Genomic DNA, 18,441 nt, shown 5'->3' with positions numbered 1-18,441 from the left:
TAATGTATATTTATATCTATATATACATTTTTCATATGTATACTATATTTTTTCAGGAGAACTACTGTTTATCATGAAAGAATGAAAAGTTTATGTTTACTTTTTAAAAATAACAGAATATATGTTAAAAACTTATTTAAAATGATGAGTATTATGGATACTGTATAAGTAGAATCCATGCTTATTTAATGATTAAGGACACAAATTTTAGAGTTAGACCAGTCTTGGTGTAAGTTCTAAATTGATCATAAATCAGCTGTGTAAACTTGGACAAATGACTTAACTTCTTTGAGGCTTAATTCATTTTTAAAGTGGAGATGAGGCCTGGCCTGTGGTGGCGCAGTGGATAAAGCATCGACCTGGAACGCTGAGGTCGCTGGTTCAAAACCCTGGGCTTGCCTGGTCATGGCACATATGGGAGTTGAAGTTTCCTGCTCCTCCCTTCTCTTTCTCTGTCTGTCTCTCTGTCTCTCTCTCTCTCTCCTCTCTAAAATGAATAAATAAATAAAGTCTTTAAAAAAAAAAACAAAAAAAAAAACCAAAACCTGACCTGTGGTGGCGCAGTGGATAAACCATCAACGTGGAAACACTGAGGTTGACGGTTCAAAACCCTGGCTTGCCTGGTCAAGGCACATATGGGAGTTGATGCTTCCTGTTCCTCCCCCTTCTCTCTCTCTCTCTCTCTCTCTCTCTCTCTCTCTCTCTCTTTCTCTTTCTCTCTCTCCCCCCCCCTAAAAAATGAATAAATAAAAAAAAAATTAAAGTGGAGATGATACCTTACCTGTATAGTTATTGTAAATTTTAAATGTGATAAGTTTTATTAAGAATTTGTTTTAGTACCTGACTCATCTTATGCTCAGAAAAATTGGCTGTAGCCTTTTGTTTCATAAAATAACACACACATGTTTTTCCCTCTTTTGTCAATTAGACTTACATGCATCACTTTTGGAGATGAGAATCTTAAAATTTGGGGATGGTTATTTTTTCATTTCATTTATGGTAGAACTTTTAACAGGGTTCTTACTTTTAAAGAATTGCTATTTTGAATGTTTTTTCAAGTCCAATGGCCAGGTGGTTGTCAGGCATTTGGAGGACAAGCTCATTTCTACCATGCTTAGTTAATTACTGTGATTGTAAACAAAGGATGTACGATTCACAGTCAAGCAACATTTCACATGGGTGATGGAGGTGATAATAGCTTAATTCCGGCTGGATCTTTTTTCTTTGCTCTGGAGAGTTCATACTGACCTTGTCCAAAATCTGATGACCTCCCTATTTTACTCAACTGTTTGGAAAGCCTGGCCTGCCATAGCTGGCCCTGAGGGGGTATCTGAAAGACCACTGAGTCACTGACCCATGTCAAGACTGGATTTCAAGTCTAAGTTATAGGAGCTCTGAAATAGTTAAACATTGGCTTATTGTACATAAAAGCTTAACTGGCTGCATTTTTCTGCTTATTAAATATCCTATTAAGTGCATATTTAATTTACTCAATTTCTTATGCAAGTCATTTTCAAGACTAATTATAAATTCTGATTTTTTATTTTTACCGATATTAGTACCTTAAAACAAAACCTGAATATTTTGTAATATGAGAAAATGTACTGTTAAGCCATAACTAAATATGGTTGATGAAGGGATCAAGGCAGTGGTGTTTTATTTATTTTTATTTATTATTATTTTTTTTTGTATTTTTCTGAAGCTGGAAACGGGGAGAGACAGTCAGACTGACTCCCGCATGTGCCCGACCGGGATCTACCCGGCACGCCCACCAGGGGCGATGCTCTGCCCCTCCGGGGTGTCGCTCTGCCGTGACCAGAGCCACTCTAGCGCCTGGGGCAGAGGCCAAGGAGCCATCCCCAGCGCCTGGGCCATCTTTGCTCCAATGGAGCCTTGGCTGCGGGAGGGGAAGAGAGAGACAGAGAGGAAGGAGGGGGTGGGGGTGGAGAAGCAAATGGGCGCTTCTCCTATGTGCCCTGGCCAGGAATCAAACCCGGGTCCCCCGCACGCCAGGCCGACGCTCTACCGCTGAGCCAACCGGCCAGGGCCGGCAGTGGTGTTTTAATGCTTATAAAGATTTGGATTTTTTTTATTTTTACAAATTCCATATACCTTAAAAAATACCTAGTTTAAGTAATTGATTTAGCATGTTAATCTATGTTCTAGCTTGTCAGACTTCAAGTATTCATTACTCAAGTGTTGGTATTTAAGAATTTTGAGGTTTATGAGAATTATCCTGAAGGAAGTAGAACTAGTAAATAAGATGTTATTTAACTATGGTTGGATGGGATCTCTTTACTCTAATAGGGACTTTATAGAAGGGCTGTGATATGAAAAGAGAAAAAAAATTTGTATTTATTTTGTTTCTCTTCTGCACAACAGGAAATAATCAGAGCCTTTTATGACTGACTACTCAGTATTCTACAATTTATAATATGACATTGTCTTTTATTTTTATATAGGAGTTGATACCTGAATTTTATTATCTCCCTGAGATGTTTGTCAACTTCAATAATTATAATCTTGGAATGATGGATGATGGAACAGTAGTGTCTGATGTTGAACTTCCTCCTTGGGCCAAAACTTCTGAAGAATTTGTTCGTATAAACAGATTGGTAAGATAGCAATCATCTACTCTGTCTGTCATGAGCCTTTCTTTTCTCAAAATATCATTCATGTGTTGGTATAATTATTAACCCTGGCTCTTCTAGACAAAACTGTGGTTAAGGCTAAGAGAGACATAATAGTTTATGAATCTTCATATAAACTTGATAAAATATTGACTTGAAAGGTATGATTTTTCTAAAGCCTTGTATACAGAATTTAGGTCACTTTCATTTGAATGTGATATTTAAAAATTATAAGTGAAAGTTGTAAGTTAAACTGCTTTTCCTAACATGGATTTCTTGTACCAGCAAAAGAATGTAATTCTGTGTTCCGGGTTAGAAGGCCATTGCACATTTTGGTGATAGAAACAAGATACTCAGATTATAGCTTCTTCCGTCTTTTGAAGAAACTCTTTACGTAATGTTTAGAATATGAAAACTTAAAAAACTTAAACACACAGTAATCATTGTGCTTACAAACAATTCTTCAGAATCCTCTCTAGTGGACTCTTCAATGTCTTCTGAGTTATGAGTTAGCTGTTTTGTGAAAAAGTAATAGGACTTTTTGCCTTTCATTTTTATAAAAGTTTAGAAACAGAGTGTTAAACTTAGTATTTAGAAGTAATATTTTATGTTCCATATTAAAGATGAAATGTAAATCGCATTGTTTGGTAATTTATATTTACAAAAAATCATTGCATTCTAGGTGACATTTCTTTATACCAACAATTATATTTTACTCCTGTTTTCCCGATCCTAATTGCAATCTCATTGTTGTTGAAATTTCACATGTTCCATATACTGGAAGTGAGGAGGGGGTGGAAAGAACAGCAGCTTTCATGTTAGACCAGTTTTCTTAATCCTCAGTAAATCACTTGGCTGATTATGAGACCCTGAGGAATTTGATCATTCTGAGCTTTGGTTTCCTCATTTGTTGGAAATTATCAGTATAAAATTGTAATTATGTGTGTAAAATATCTAAAATATTCTCTGGTTTATATTAGGCACTCAGAAAATAGTACCTTATAATATTCTATCAGTCTTTCTTTTTAATTTTCCTTAAGTTTTTTGCTATCATAGTCTTAAGGTGTACATTGCATTTTACTTCTACCCCTAGCACTTTTGAAGTCTCATTAAGTTACTAAAATGATAGCAAAAGACAAAGCTTAGCACTGGATAATATTGAAGGAGATGTCAGATTTTTAAAATTGTATTTATTTACTTTTTTGTGACAAGAGACAGAGAGAGTCAGAGAGAGGGACAGATAGGGACAGACAGACAAGAAGGGAGAGAGATGAGAAGCATCAATTCTTCATTGTGGCACCTTAGTTGTTCATTGATTGTTTTCTCGTATTTGCCTTGACTAGGGGGCTATAGCAGACTGAGTGACCCCTTGCTCAAGCCAGCGACCATGGGCTCAAGCTGGTGAGCTTTGCTCAAAGCAATTGAGCCTGTGCTCAAGCCGGTGACCTTGGAGTTTGTAACTTGGGTCCTCTGCATCTCAGTCCAATGCTCTATCCACTGCCCGATCAGGCAAGATGTCAGATTTTAAATGTGAAGTGTCCGTGATTGTGGGATTTTATTTCCTGAAGCACATAGAACTTGATATAAGGTATAGTCATTTTGCAATTTTTTTGTGTGTGATTGCCCTTTTGACACACATTTTTTGAGATAAAATTTATATATCATGGAATTCACTTTTCAAAAAGTGCCCAAAGTCATTGTTTTTGAAAATTTATACAGTTGTGTAGTCAATACCACAATCAGCTTTAGAACACTTATAGCACTCCAAAAAGTTCCCTTAGGCATATTTGCTGCCTGTCTCTGCTCCCATTCTCACACCCGGGCGACCACTGATTCTGTCTCTCTAATTTTGCTTTTCCTAGAAATTGTGTTTAAAGGAAATCATGCGATATGTGGTCTTTTTGTTACCTGGCTTTTTTCACTTCGCATGATGTTTCTGATGTTCATCCATGTTGCTGTGTATATCAGTAGTTTCTGTCATTGTATTGCTGGATAGTATTCTACTGTAAAGATACAACAGTTTTGTTTATCTGTTCACCAGTTTATGGACTTTTGGGTCTTATCCAATTTTAGACTGTTACTGAATATTGGTATATGTTTTAAGGTGGCTCTCTGTTTCCATTTCTCTTACGTAGATTATGAGGAGTTAATTGCTGGGTCATATAATAAGAATTGTTTACCTTTCTGTATTACCAACAACAATGTGTGAAGTTCCAGTTTTCCAGATCCTTGCCAAGACGTGGTATTGTCAGTCTTACTTCTTTTAGCCATTCCAATAGGTATCACATTGTGATTTTAATTTTCTGTTCCCTAATGATTAATGAATGTTCACCACCTTTTGACTGTGGTGAACTATCTGTTCACATCTAATGCCTATTTTTTAATTGAGCCATTTGTCTTTTTATTATTTACTTTTAAGAGATCTTTATGTGCCATAAAAGTCCTTTATTCAACATATCTTTTCCAAATATTTTTCTTCTAGCTTGTGGCTTGTCTTTTCATTTTTTAATGGTTCCTTTTGAAATGCCATTAAAAAATGTTTTTACTATTAGTTAGGTATAAAATAATATTTATATAATATTTAAAAAGTATAAATAATCTTTGATCTTGAACAAATTTTTAATAAAATAATTAAAGTCATATTCATATTATTTTCTTGTTGAAATGTTCTTTCTCAAATATGATTTAAATTTTTAAGTCTCCAGGGTAATAGTTCTGTAGTAATCATTACCATATTTCGTATTAAAAGTACAAAGAAGTTTGTTAGTATGTTTACTTTGTTTTAAAAGTAGTTTATGAGACAGAGCCATTGAATTAATTATATTTAAAGCTTTTCAACAATATTTTGATAATTAAGAAACTTAAATTGTGTGCATTGAGGTAAGCCATTCTAATAGTGCTTTCCACCTTTACACTCAGAAGGGTCAGATCTATTGGAGATAGATTTCCCATGGGCACCAAAATAGATAGATAGATAGATAGATAGATAGATAAGAGGAGGAGGCAACTTATCAAATTGTTTTCTGTCAGATTTTGGCTTTGGCTGCCCCTGTTTTAAACTTATGTATGACTATGAAATTATATAAAAATAGTACTTTACTAACTGCATATTTGTTATAACTTATTAAATTAGTAAACACTTCTTCCTGTGATTCCTCTTTGTATGTGTCTTCATAGGTTAGGCTCTGAGTAAATACACATTCTTAGCAGAAGTATATTAAAAGATCACTGCAAATTAAATGCAATCATATTTTAGAATTGAGTATTTACATTTCTGATCATTTTAATTCATAATTAGGAAAGAGACTTGATTTTACTTACATGTGTTTTTATGAAAGAATTTATTTCATTCATTCAAAAATATTTATTACACACCTATGATGAACAAAGCTTATACAGTGCAATCCATGGTGATTCATTTCATAATTTCTAGCTAACTTTCTATAAGTGACTGAATTATTAGCATGGTGTTTTATGTATCTGTTAGCATGTTATCACATAAGGGTTTTATCCCCCTCCTCTTTTTGGTTTACCTCTTCAAGTTCACAGACTTTATGCAATGATTGTAGCTCATGAAATGCATACTACTTTGATCTGTGACCTTTTTGTGGTGCTAATCGGGTTCCTGATATCATTATACCTTACTCATTAATCATATTTCCTGCAGCCCGTCAGGCAGCCAGACAGCACAAGTCCCTGTTTTCAGCCCTCTGTTGGCAGGTTTCTGCTTTTCCAGATTATTACAGACGATACTTTGGCTTCTCATAGCCAGAGCCACATCAAGCTGTGTGTTACAATTAAAGTCAGATGGTCCTTAGGTTGAACAGAGATATAGTGTTGCAGCTGTCTCTCTTTCTGGAACAAACTAGCACCAAGAACAGATGATCTATAGGACAGTGAATAATAACAGATTGTACAGTACTCCATTGGTAGCAGGGGATCACAGAATTAATTAACTGACATACTCATTTTAAGATACTCAGCTCATCTTTTTAAGTATTTGGTTGCCCAAATGTTAATTCATGGGGACAAGATATTTTTAGCAACATGGTTTTGATAGTGGAATGGTAATGCCACACTTTCTGTTTGTGTTAGAAGATCGTAACTACTATCTTACCTCATCATGTTAATCCTCAGAGCTTTCTGTAAGTGATGAAGATCTAAATGTAAGATTGAGAAATTAGCTAAATGATTGGATTTATGTACAGAAGATAATATCCTATATATTTTAAAAGGAAAACCCTCCTAGGTCTTGCAGGTAAATAACTTGTATTTTCTTTGTTCTGAACAGTTGGAATTAGGATAAAACCTAAAACAGTCTTAACTACATCCTGAAGATTGGTCTGTGTTATTTAATATTACCTGGGCCCCCCAAAATTGTTTTATTCTGCTTCAGAAATAGAAATGAGAAACAGGCTTTCATACTTTCAAGTAATATAAAAATGTATGAGTTTAGACCTCTCATCATATATCTCTTATGATATAATGTTGATGTTATAGACCTATATTATGTTGCTTCTTATAACCCTCAAGTTATAAGTGGAATAAGAGACAAAGAAAACCATACTCTGAGCAGTAATGATAGGTCTGTTTATAGAAGTGGGTGAAGTGGAACATTTTATTGTAACTGAAAGATATATAGTTTATTTTAATTTTAATAAAAGTAATTCATTCATTTAACAGGTATTTACTGAGCGTCTACATACCAGCCCAGTAAGACTCAGGGAATAAGACGGACCTTATCACTGCTCTTTTGGAGGTTGCTTCCTCTTTGATAGCTCGGGCTGTTGATGTGGAAAGCTCTCTGGGCTGAGAGGCTGCATTGTTTAATAAAGGAAGGCTTCTATTGATGAACTGTCCTCTGTTTACCAGTTGGAATCACAGCTGCTTTTGTGTGTCTTCTATAGCTTTTGTTTTCTCTACTATTTCATAATGGTGACATGATAGTCGCTTGCTTGAGAAGGTAAAGAAAAATGAGTATGATATATCTCCTTTCTGGATGACATGGACAAATTAAAAGCAATGATGTTTTTATATTATTGTCTGAGAGAAAAACAGAATTTTCAGATTTCATTTCTCCACCATTCTATTTTTTTCCTATCTCATTGCTAAATATAAATCTATTCAACCTACCTAAACTTTCATAGATCTTAAATCTGAATGAACTAGGTCAATTTTTTCTACCATTTTCATTGGAAAGTAAAATTTACTGTTCTCAGGTGATGACAGCATAGTTGACACTAAACATCTCATGTTGATCAAAAAGTACTGTATGTGTCTATAGCAGGGGTCCCCAAACTACAGCCTGTGGGCCGCATGCGGCCCCCTGAGGCCATTTATCCGGCCCCTGCCACACTTCCAGAAGGGGCACCTCTTTCATTGGTGGTCAGTGAGAGGAGCATAGTTCCCATTGAAATATTGGTCAGTTTGTTGATTTAAATTTACTTGTTCTTTATTTTAAATATTGTATTTATTCCTGTTTTGTTTTTTATACTTTAAAATAAGATATGTGCAGTGTGCATAGGGATTTGTTCATAGTTTTTTTTATAATCCGGCCCTCCAACGGTCTGAGGGACAGTGAACTGGGCCCCTGTGTAAAAGGTTTGGGGACCCCTGGTCTATAGCAAAACCTACAGCTTGAGATGTTGAGTTTGCAATGATAGAGCAATTAGATAATGGCATGTTATGTTCCAAATTACAGTGTTTAGAAACACTGTAAGGTTGAGAGGATTGATTGAGAATTGAAAGGCGTTGTACTTTTTTTTTACCTTGATTCATATCCTTGTTTCTGTTTTGTTTCCATTCTGAGTAAATGGCATTTAAAAGCCTCTTTCCTAAGAAAGCTAACCAGGCATCATTTATGTATATATATGTGTGTGGTTTTTTGTTTTTTTTTAAATAGAAATACTGGAAGATAACATGCTTTTTTTCATACTGCTCGTTTTCCAGTTGCCTTTTCATTTGCCACATTCATAATGATGTGGCCAAGAATGTATATAGCCATGGTAGCTTCAGTCTGTTCTAATTATTCTCAGCTGGGGACACATCCCTCCTTTTTCCTCCCCACTCTTTGCAGTGGTTGGCTCTAAATACCTGGAGAACAGGGGTGCATTTGTATGAAGTTTGAAAAAATTCTAAAATTACTGTTGTTTGGTTTGCTTTTTAACCCTGATATGTAATTACTGTGAAATTTTAAGTTCAAAAAGTACACCTAAATAAGTGAAAAAAAAAATAATGTGTCCCATTTTGATAGGTTAATTCTCTATAAATGTATTTACAAATTCAGGCCCTGGCTGAGTAGCTCAGTTGATTAGAGCATTGTCCTAATACACTACAGTTGAGGGTTCAGTTCCTGGTCAGGGCACACATATGAAGCAATCAGTGAATGCATAAATAAGTAAAACATTAAATCTATGTTTCTCATTCTCTAACTGTCTCTCCCCCCTCTCTCAAATCAATAATATTTTTGTGTGTATGTGACACAGAGAGAGACAGAGAGAGGGACAGACAGACAGGAAGGGAGAGAGATACGAAGCATCAATTCTTCATTGTGGCACCTTAGTTGTTCATTGATTGCTTTCTCATATGTGCCTTGATGGGGGAGGGGGAGTTATAGCAGAGCGAGTAACCCCTTGCTCAAGCCAGCAACCTTGGGCTCAAGCTGGTGAGCCTTCCTCAAACCAGATGAGTCCACACTCAAGCTGACGACCTTGGGGCTTCAAACCTGGGTCCTCCACATCCCAGTCCAATGCTTTATCCATTGTGCCCACCTGGTCAAGCTCAAATCAATAAATTTTTAAAAAATTATTTATAAATTCAAAATAAAAAGCAATCCAAGTTTCAACAGGTTTGTTTTGATTTGTTGGAATATGAAAAATAGTTGTTCAGGAGCTAAGAGTCAGTTATAGCCAAGACCCTCTCTGAGAACAAGAACAGATGTCAGAGGAACTTGCTTCCCTGTATATCCAGAATTAGTAGACAGCTCTAGTAATTAGGGGAAATTAGGAGAAATAGACTAACTGAAGTGAACAGAGATCTCCAAAACTGACCAAGCCATATAAAGAGACATCATCTGCTGTAGAGTTGATATTGCGGATCGGTGGCGAAAGGAAGGACTTTTCAATTTAGGGGGCTGAGATGAAGAGTTATTGTTTTAGTGTCTGAGGGCTGAGTTAACGAAGTGCCACAAACTGGGTGGCTCAGACAATAGCAATGTACTGTCTCACCATTCTGGAGGCCGTAAGTCTGAGTTCAGAGTTAAGCAGGTTTGTTCTGAGGACGGTGAGGAGAGGCCTCCTGCAGGCTTGTTGTTAGCTGTCTTCTCCTGTGTCTCCTTACATCAGTCTCCCTCTATGTCCGGTCTGTGTTCAAATTTCCCCTTTTTATAAGGACACCTGTCATACTGGATTTAGGACCCACCCTACTCCAGCATGATCTCATTTTACATAAATAATTAATTACCATACTTCCAAATCAGGTAATATAACACATTACTTGGAAGTTAAAATTTCAACATTAAATTTGGAGGGACACAATTTAACCCATAACAACAGATATCAATATAGAAAAAAAAAGAAAGTGGAACCAATCTGTATTTCTTGAATATATCACACTTGGATAGTATTAATACTTTTGATAGATATTGTATTTTTTGGTTGTTAGTATTTTGTTGAGGAATTATTGCTTTTGAGAATTTTTGCATCTGTTCACAAGGAATATTGATATGTTGTTTTCTTGCAATGTCTTTGTCTGATTTTATTATCAGGATAATATTGGTCTCATAGAAAGAGATGGAGCAAAGTGTTCCACTTCCTCTGTTCTCTGAAAGAGTGGTATTATTTTCTCTTCAAATATTTGGTGGGGTTCACCACTGAAGCCATCTGGACTTGGTTACTGTTTGCATTTTACTTCCAGCCTATTTTGTCTTTGATTCAAAAGTGATTCTTTTGTAGATAGCATCATGTTATTTATCCGGTCTGATAGTCTCTGCCATTTAGTGCTCTTATTGCTATGGTTGGATTCATGTCTGCCATTTTGCTAATCATGTTCTTTAGTCTTAGATCTCTCTGTTTCTGTGGTCCTTCTTTACACTTTTTATGTTAACTAGATAATTCCTAGCCTATCATTCTATTTCATTAAAAAATTTTAAGTTATTTCTTTAGTTCGTGCTCTAAGGGACAATATGTTATCTTAATTATCTCAGTTTATCTCAAATATTTCATTCTACTTCAGATTAATACTAGTTTAATTCCAGTAAAATATAGTGGCTTTGTTCAAACCCAGTTTCATTCCTTCTTGCTTTGTGCTATAGTCATATATACTGCCCACAAAAATTAGGGGCTATTTCAAAATTAGTATGAAGCAATAAAAAAAAGAAGCATTTGATTTATTTATTTTTTTTTTTTTTGTATTTTTCTGAAGTGAGAAGTGGGGAGGCAGAGACAGACTCCTACATGTGCCCAACCAGGATCCACCCAGCAAGCCCACTAGGGGGTGATGCTCTGCCCATCTGGGGTGTTGGTTCCGTTGCAACCGGAGCCATGCTAGTGCCTGAGGCAGAGGCCATGGAGCCATCCTCAGCACCCAGGCCAACTTTGCTCCAGTGGAGCCTTGACTGCGGGAGAGGAAGAGAGAGATAGAAAGAAAGGAAAGGGGGAAGGATGGAGAAGCGGATGGGCGCTTCTCCTGTGTGCCCTAGTCAGGAATTGAACCCGGGACTTCCGCATGCCAGGCTGACACTCTATCTCTGAGCCAACCAGCCAGGGCCTGATTTATTTTTATTAAACAAGAACATCAGAAAAACAAATGACAAGTCAAAGAAAGTTGTTCAATTATGCAAATGAGATGCAATACCAACTTTTATTTCATTAGTGAAAATGCACTATACAAAAGGTTGAAAGTATTGAAGTATCTGCACGTTCCCTGATCTCCTAATTTTTGTGAGCAGTGTATATTATATCCTTATCTGTTGTATCACAACTATTTTTTTGTACAATGTCATGTCTTCTGAAGAAGTTAAGAAAGGAGAACAGAGACCCACTAACTTCATTTTCCACTCTTACCTCAGTAGAAACATTCCAAAATGAATAGAACAGTGCTTCATATACTCATTGTCACCTAGAAATGGGATAATTCCTGTATGGAAAAAGTTCCATAAAATTAAACTTTATACTTTCAAACAACAATGCTTTTCACCGTTTCTCTTGGAAAAAAAAATCTTTTTATAAAGTGAATTACACATTTCTCTTACTCTTAAGCAGAGAATTCAGAACTAAATATAAATAGCCTTTTTTGTTACACTCACAGCTAAATATTCAGGTATTTTCCATCTTTTCCTGAAGAGTTATTGTGATACACAGAATTTTTGTTCTGCAGCTGAAAATGACTCATAGTCCTGTCTTTTTTTTTCTTTCTTTTAGTAGTTTTTTTCTGTCAGCATTCAAGAATTCTTCCTGTGTCAGCTGTCACTTTTCTCTTTCAGGGTTTTCATCTTTTGCTCTATTTTGTTATTTTATGAATACAAGTCAAGGTAAAAGCCCAAGAGATGACAGTGACTTCCACCATTAAAGTTCCTAAGATTTGTGCTTGTGTTCTGCATGGCCTGCAGGTGCTTTGAGGTTTTGCTAGGTTCTGGATTCTCTAAACACCTGAAATCCGAACTGTGGATAAATAAAATATAAACTACATTTGTTTAGTGACTCTTCCTGTCCTATATAAAAGCAAAATAAAGTGACATGTTACTGTTTCTAAAGTATATTACAGTTATGCTGGAAGAAGTATACAAATCTATGTTTATTCTGTAGTAACTTTCTGTGACTTCCTACCAATTTTACATAATGTTTCATTAAAACATTAATATACTAACAAACACGTTTTTAAATTTTGTAATAGTAATAGAAATTTCCTCCCCATGAATATCCCATATACCTGATCCTGAAAAGAACAGTGGAGTAGTGATTCCCCTTCGTGTAGACTTCAGCTGCAGGGGTGCAGCTGGAGGTGTGTGGTGGGAATCCAGATTTCTTCCTCTTCCTGACGCAGGAGCCTACAGCAGTGGTGCTTTTAGCTTCTAGCTCCTAGGTTATATCATTCCTCCCGCCATTCTCACTCACCACAGTGCCTGCCACACATTGTTTATGCTCATTGTAGATGGACTTTATAATAAATGGTATGGACTAGCCACGTGAAGAAGGATAACCTTGTGCCTGTTCCTCGTACCAGAAACCAAGGCTCAGATACTTAAATGTGCAGAAGGGAAGCAAGTGCTAGAAGGAAACATCAGTGAGTTTCCATAGAACCTGAGAGCGGGGTAAACTTTTCCAACTGTGTCTCAAAATCCGAAGGTATTAACAAAAAGAAAGGATCCTTTTGATTGCCTAACCACAAATAATAACTTTCACATGATAAAACGCATCAGAAGCAAAGTCAAAAGACAAATGACAAACTGAATAAAAATATTTGAGATTTAACACTTAGGCAAATGGCTGGTGAACCTCATTTATAAAGAACTCTTAAAAATTATAGAGAAATAAATCCAACAATCTAATAAAAAAACAGCAACAATTCACAGAAAAAGAAATGTCAGTGTCCCTTCAACACATGAAAAAATACTCAACCTCTCTCATAATAAAAGAAATATAAATTGTTCTGAAATTCCATCTGTGTCTTTCAGAATTGGCCCAATTCCAATATATTCCAGTTCCAGCATACTCTGTTGATGAGGCTATGGGAGAACGGGCGTTCTCCTGGGTTGCTGGTGGGAATGCAAAATGACATACTTCACTGAAGGGGAGTTGCCGTTCTCTAGCAACAGCACCTACCTGTTTATCCTGTGACCCAGTTTACAGGTGTCTTTCCCCAAAATACACAGGCCAAAGTAAAAAATGTCATATTCACTAGCAGAATCTACATTCTTCAGTAGTTTTGACTTTAAAACTCTGAAATGTTTTATATAACTTAAAAAATAAAATCAAAGAGAGGAAAAATCCAGTCCCTGAAAATTGAAAACATACTGGAATAAGTTTTCTTAGTAAGATAAGTATATCCCTGGTAGGATATGTTTTATGGACAAAAGAACCAGAAAAGATATTAAACTTTTAAAACTAGTCTTATATTTAAGTAATAATGGTATAGTTCTTTTGAAACTATTACGGGTGGGTTGTATGTTAAGCAAATAAATAATCGTGTTAATGTCAAGATCAAGATTTTAATATGAGGAGTCAAAAAACTACTGGACCTTATAAATGAATTCAGCAAGGTCGCAAGATATAAAATTAATATTCAGAAATCAGAGGCATTTTTATACATCAACAATGAACTATCTGAAAGAGAAATTAAGAAAACAACCCCTGGCCTAACATGCTGTGGCTCAATGGGTAAAAGTGTCGACCTGGAACACTGAGGTTGCCGGTTCGAAACCCCGGGCTTGCCTGGTCAAAGCAAATATGGGAGTTGATGCTTTCTGCTCCACCCCCCTTCTCTCTCTCTCTGTCTCTCTCTCTCTCTCTGTCTCTCTTTCTCTTTCTGTCTCCTCTCTCTAAAAAATGAATAAACTAAAATCTAAAATATTTTTTTTAAAAGAAAACAATTCCCTTCATTACTGCAACAACAACAAAAATAAAGTACCTAGGAGTAAATTTAAGCAAGGAGCTTAAACACTTGTACTCAGAAAATTATAAAACATTGAAAAAGGAAATCAAGGAAGATACAAACAAGTAGAAGAATATACCGTGTTCATGGATAGGAAGAATGAACCTTATTAAAATGTCTATATTAGGCCCTGGCCGGTTGGCTCAGTGGTAGAGCATCAGCCTGGCGTGCAGGAGTCCCGGGTTCAATTCCTGACCAGGGCACACAGGAGAAGCGCCCATCTGCTTCTCCACCCCTCCTCCTCTCCTTCTTCTCTGTCTCTCTCTTCCCCTCCCGCAGCAGAGGCTCCATTGGAGCAAAAATGGCCTGGCGCTGGGGATGGCTTCATGGCCTCTGCCTCAGGCGCTAGAATGGCTCTGGTCGCAACAGAGCGACGCCCAGATGGGCAGAGCATTGCCCCCTGGTGGGCATGCCGGGTGGATCCCGGTCGGGCGCATGCGGGAGTCTGACTGCCTCCCCATTTCCAGCTTCAGGAAAAATAAATAAAATAAAATAAAATGTCTATATTACCCAAAACAATTTATAAATTCAATGCAATTCCTATTAAAATACCAATGATATACTTCAAAGATATAGAACAAATATTCCAAAAATTTACATGGAACCAAAAAAGAACACAAATAGCCTCAGCAATCTTGAAAAAGAAGAATAAAGTGGGTGGTATCGGCCCTGGCCGGTTGGCTCAGCGGTAGAGCATCGGCCTGGTGTGCGGAAGTCCCGGGTTCGATTCCCGGCCAGGGCACACAGGAGAAGCGCCCATCTGCTTCTCCACCCCTCCCCCTCTCCTTCCTCTCTGTCTCTCTCTTCCCCTCCTGCAGCAGAGGCTCCATTGGAGCAAAGATTGCCTGGGCACTGGGGATGGCTCCTTGGCCTCTGCCCCAGGCGCTAGAGTGGCTCTGGTCGCAACAGAGCGACCCCCCGGAGGGGCAGAGCATCACCCCCTGGTGGGCAGAGCATCGCCCCTGGTGGGCGTACCGGGTGGATCCCGGTCGGGCGCATGCGGGAGTCTGTCTGACTGTCTCTCCCCCTTTCCAACTTCAGAAAAATACAAAAAAAAAAAAAAAAAAAAAAGTGGGTGGTATCACCATTCCTGATATCAAGTTATACTACAAGGCCATTGTACTCAAAACAGCTTGAGGCCCTGGCCGGTTGGCTCAGCGGTAGAGCGTCGGCCTGGCATGCGGGGGACCCGGGTTCGATTCCCGGCCAGGGCACATAGGAGAAGCGCCCATTTGCTTCTCCACCCCCACCCGCTCCTTCCTCTCTGCCTCTCTCTTCCCCTCCAGCAGCCAAGGCTCCATTGGAGCAAAGATGGCCCGGGCGCTGGGGATGGCTCCTTGGCCTCTGCCCCAGGCGCTAGAGTGACTCTGGTCGCGGCAGAGCGACGCCCCGGAGGGGCGGAGCATCGCCCCCTGGTGGGCAGAGCGTCGCCCCTGGTGGGCGTGCCGGGTGGATCCCGGTCGGGCGCATGCGGGAGTCTGTCTGACTGTCTCTCCCCGTTCCCAGCTTCAGAAAAATACAAAAACAAACAAACAAAAAAACAGAAAGAAAAACAGCTTGATACTGGCATAAGAACAGGTATATAGGTCAATGGAACAGGACAGAGAACCCAGAAATAAACCCACACCTTTCTGGCCAATTGATATTTGACAAAGGAGGTAAGAGCATACAATGAAGTAAAGACAGCCTCTTCAACAAATGGTGTTGGGAAAATTGGACAGCTACCTGCAAAAAAATGAAACTAGACCACCAACTTACACCATTCACAAAAATAAACTCAAAATGGATAAAAAATTTAAATGTGAGTTGTGAAACCATAAGCATCTTAGAAGAAAACATAGGTAGTAAGCTCTCCGATATCTCTCGCAGCAATATATTTGCTGATTTATCTCCACGGACAAGTGAAATAAAGGACAGGATTAACAAATGGAACTATATCAAACTAAAAAGCTTTTGTACAGCTAAAGACAATATGAACAGAATAAAAAGACAAACCACACAGTGGGAGAACATATTCGACAATACGTCTGATAAAGGGTTAATAACCAAAATTTATAAAGAATTTGTAAAACTCAACACCACGAAGATAAACAATCCAATCAGGAATCGAGCAAAAAAAATGGACACTTCTTCAAAGAGGACATACAGATGGCCAATAGGCAGATGAAAGAATGTTCAACATCACTAATCATTAAAGAAATGCAAATTGGCCCTGGCCGGTTGGCTCAGCGGTAGAGCATCGGCCTAGCGTGTGGAGGACCCGGGTTCGATTCCCGGCCAGGGCACACAGGAGAAGCGCCCATCTGCTTCCTCTCTGTCTCTCTCTTCCCCTCCCGCAGCCAAGGCTCCATTGGAGCAAAGATGGCCCGGGCGCTGGGGATGGCTCTGTGGCCTCTGCCTCAGGCGCTAGAGTGGCTCTGGTCGCAATATGGCGACACCCAGGATGGGCAGAGCATCGCCCCCTGGTGGGAAGAGCGTCGCCCCATGGAGGGCGTGCCGGGTGGATCCCAGTCGGGCACATGCGGGAGTCTGTCTGACTGTCTCTCCCTGTTTCCAGCTTCAGAAAAATGAAAAAAAAAAAAAATGCAAATTAAAACCACAATGAGATATCACCTCACACCAGTCAGAATGGCGCACATTAACAAAACAACACATAAGTGCTGGCAAGGATGTGGAGAAAAGGGAACCCTCCTGCACTGCTGGTGGGAATGCAGATTGTTGCAGCTACTGTGGAAAACTACAGAGATTCCTCAAAAAATTAAAAATGGAACTGCCTTTTGACCCAGCCATCCCACTTTTAGGAATATATCCTAAGAATACCAAATCACTGATTCAAAAGAAAAAATGCACCCCCATATTTATTGCAGAATTGTTTACAGTAGCCAAGATCTGGAAACAGCCCAAGTGTCCGTCAGTGGATGAGTGGATTAAAAAGCAGTGGTACCTATACACAATGGAATACTATGCAGCCATGAAAAAGAAGGAAGTCTTACCTTTTGCAACAACATGGATGGACCTGGAAACTATTATGCTAAGTGAAATAAGCCAGGCAGAGAAAGAAAAATGTCATATGACCTCACTCATTTGAGGAATCCAATGAACAATGTGAACTGAGGAGCAGAATAGAGACAGAGGCGGGATCAAAGGGACCAGAGGGACAGGGGACAGAGGGAAAGGGGATGAGAGGATGGGATCAGGGAAGGGAAAGAGATTGGTGAAAGTATATATACATACAACACAGTGTTATAGAGAACAGGACAGCAAATCCTGGAGAGAAGGGAGGAGGGCGTGGGGGCAGGGGGCAGGGAATGTCAAGGGGAATATGGGGGTGGGGGATATATTTGGTGGGACACTTGAATCTATGTAAACAATAAATTTAAATAAAATAAATAAAAAAGATTTTAATAAGAGGAAAGAGATTCAAATGTAAAATCAGTAAAATCACGAAAAGTGTCGCGGGAACCAGAAGATGGCGGCGAGAGATGGTTTTCTTATGTCCCAGTTATTGTAAACGTTTTAGTTATCAGCTTGCACTAAACATCTTAGAAGTGATAATATATAAAGCCAAGAATTTGTTAAGAAAATTTATCTATCTAGTTAAAAAGAATATTTTTTTGTTCTGGCCAGCAGTCTCTATCTTAGCCAAAACAGTATGGGGATCCAGATATAAGCAAAAATCACTGTACAGTAAGATTGACATAGAATAAAAGTGAAAGTTGACGGTATTACTTCATTGAAAACTTTGTTCAGAGCTTACATGCTCTTAGGTTCTGGGGTTACAGAAGCAACCAAAACATACAAGGCTCCTGCCCTCATGGGATGACATTCAAATTCTGAAACAGACCTTAATAGCCATGTTAGAAGATGCCCTGTCTCCAATGCAGAGATAGAATGCCTACAGGACAATCAGAATATTCATATTTATGTGGCTGAACACCCTCTTTACTAGATCTGTTTAGGACACACGATCCAAATCCTACTTTTTGTGCTTCCCTTTTATAATCTATATGTGAACTGTCCCCCTTATGTTTAACCTTTCTTCACATGGCATCAGTCTTAAACATGTTAATAATGTCATTCCTCCCTGGTCTGTGGTGTAGTGCAGTGGTCCCCAACCTTTTTTGGGCCACGGACCGGTCTAATGTCAGAAAATATTTTCATG

General features: G+C 38.3%; 1 protein-coding gene across 6 annotated transcripts in view; it reads left to right on the top strand.

The window, feature by feature from the left end:
- Positions 1-18,441, top strand: part of LRBA (LPS responsive beige-like anchor protein) — a 629,646-nt gene that overhangs the window by 474,348 nt on the left and 136,857 nt on the right. For all 6 annotated transcript variants that reach the window (XM_066386366.1, XM_066386375.1, XM_066386349.1 and 3 more), the window contains exon 47: positions 2,463-2,615. In XM_066386366.1, coding sequence (XP_066242463.1) covers positions 2,463-2,615 — 153 coding nt within the window. The remainder of the gene's footprint in view (positions 1-2,462; positions 2,616-18,441) is intronic.

This window comes from Saccopteryx leptura, chromosome 1 (assembly GCF_036850995.1).
Source record: "Saccopteryx leptura isolate mSacLep1 chromosome 1, mSacLep1_pri_phased_curated, whole genome shotgun sequence".
NCBI classification, from domain to species: Eukaryota; Metazoa; Chordata; class Mammalia; order Chiroptera; family Emballonuridae; genus Saccopteryx; species Saccopteryx leptura.
Note: the sequence above shows the minus strand (reverse complement) of the source record. Positions and strands in the feature narration are given on the sequence as shown.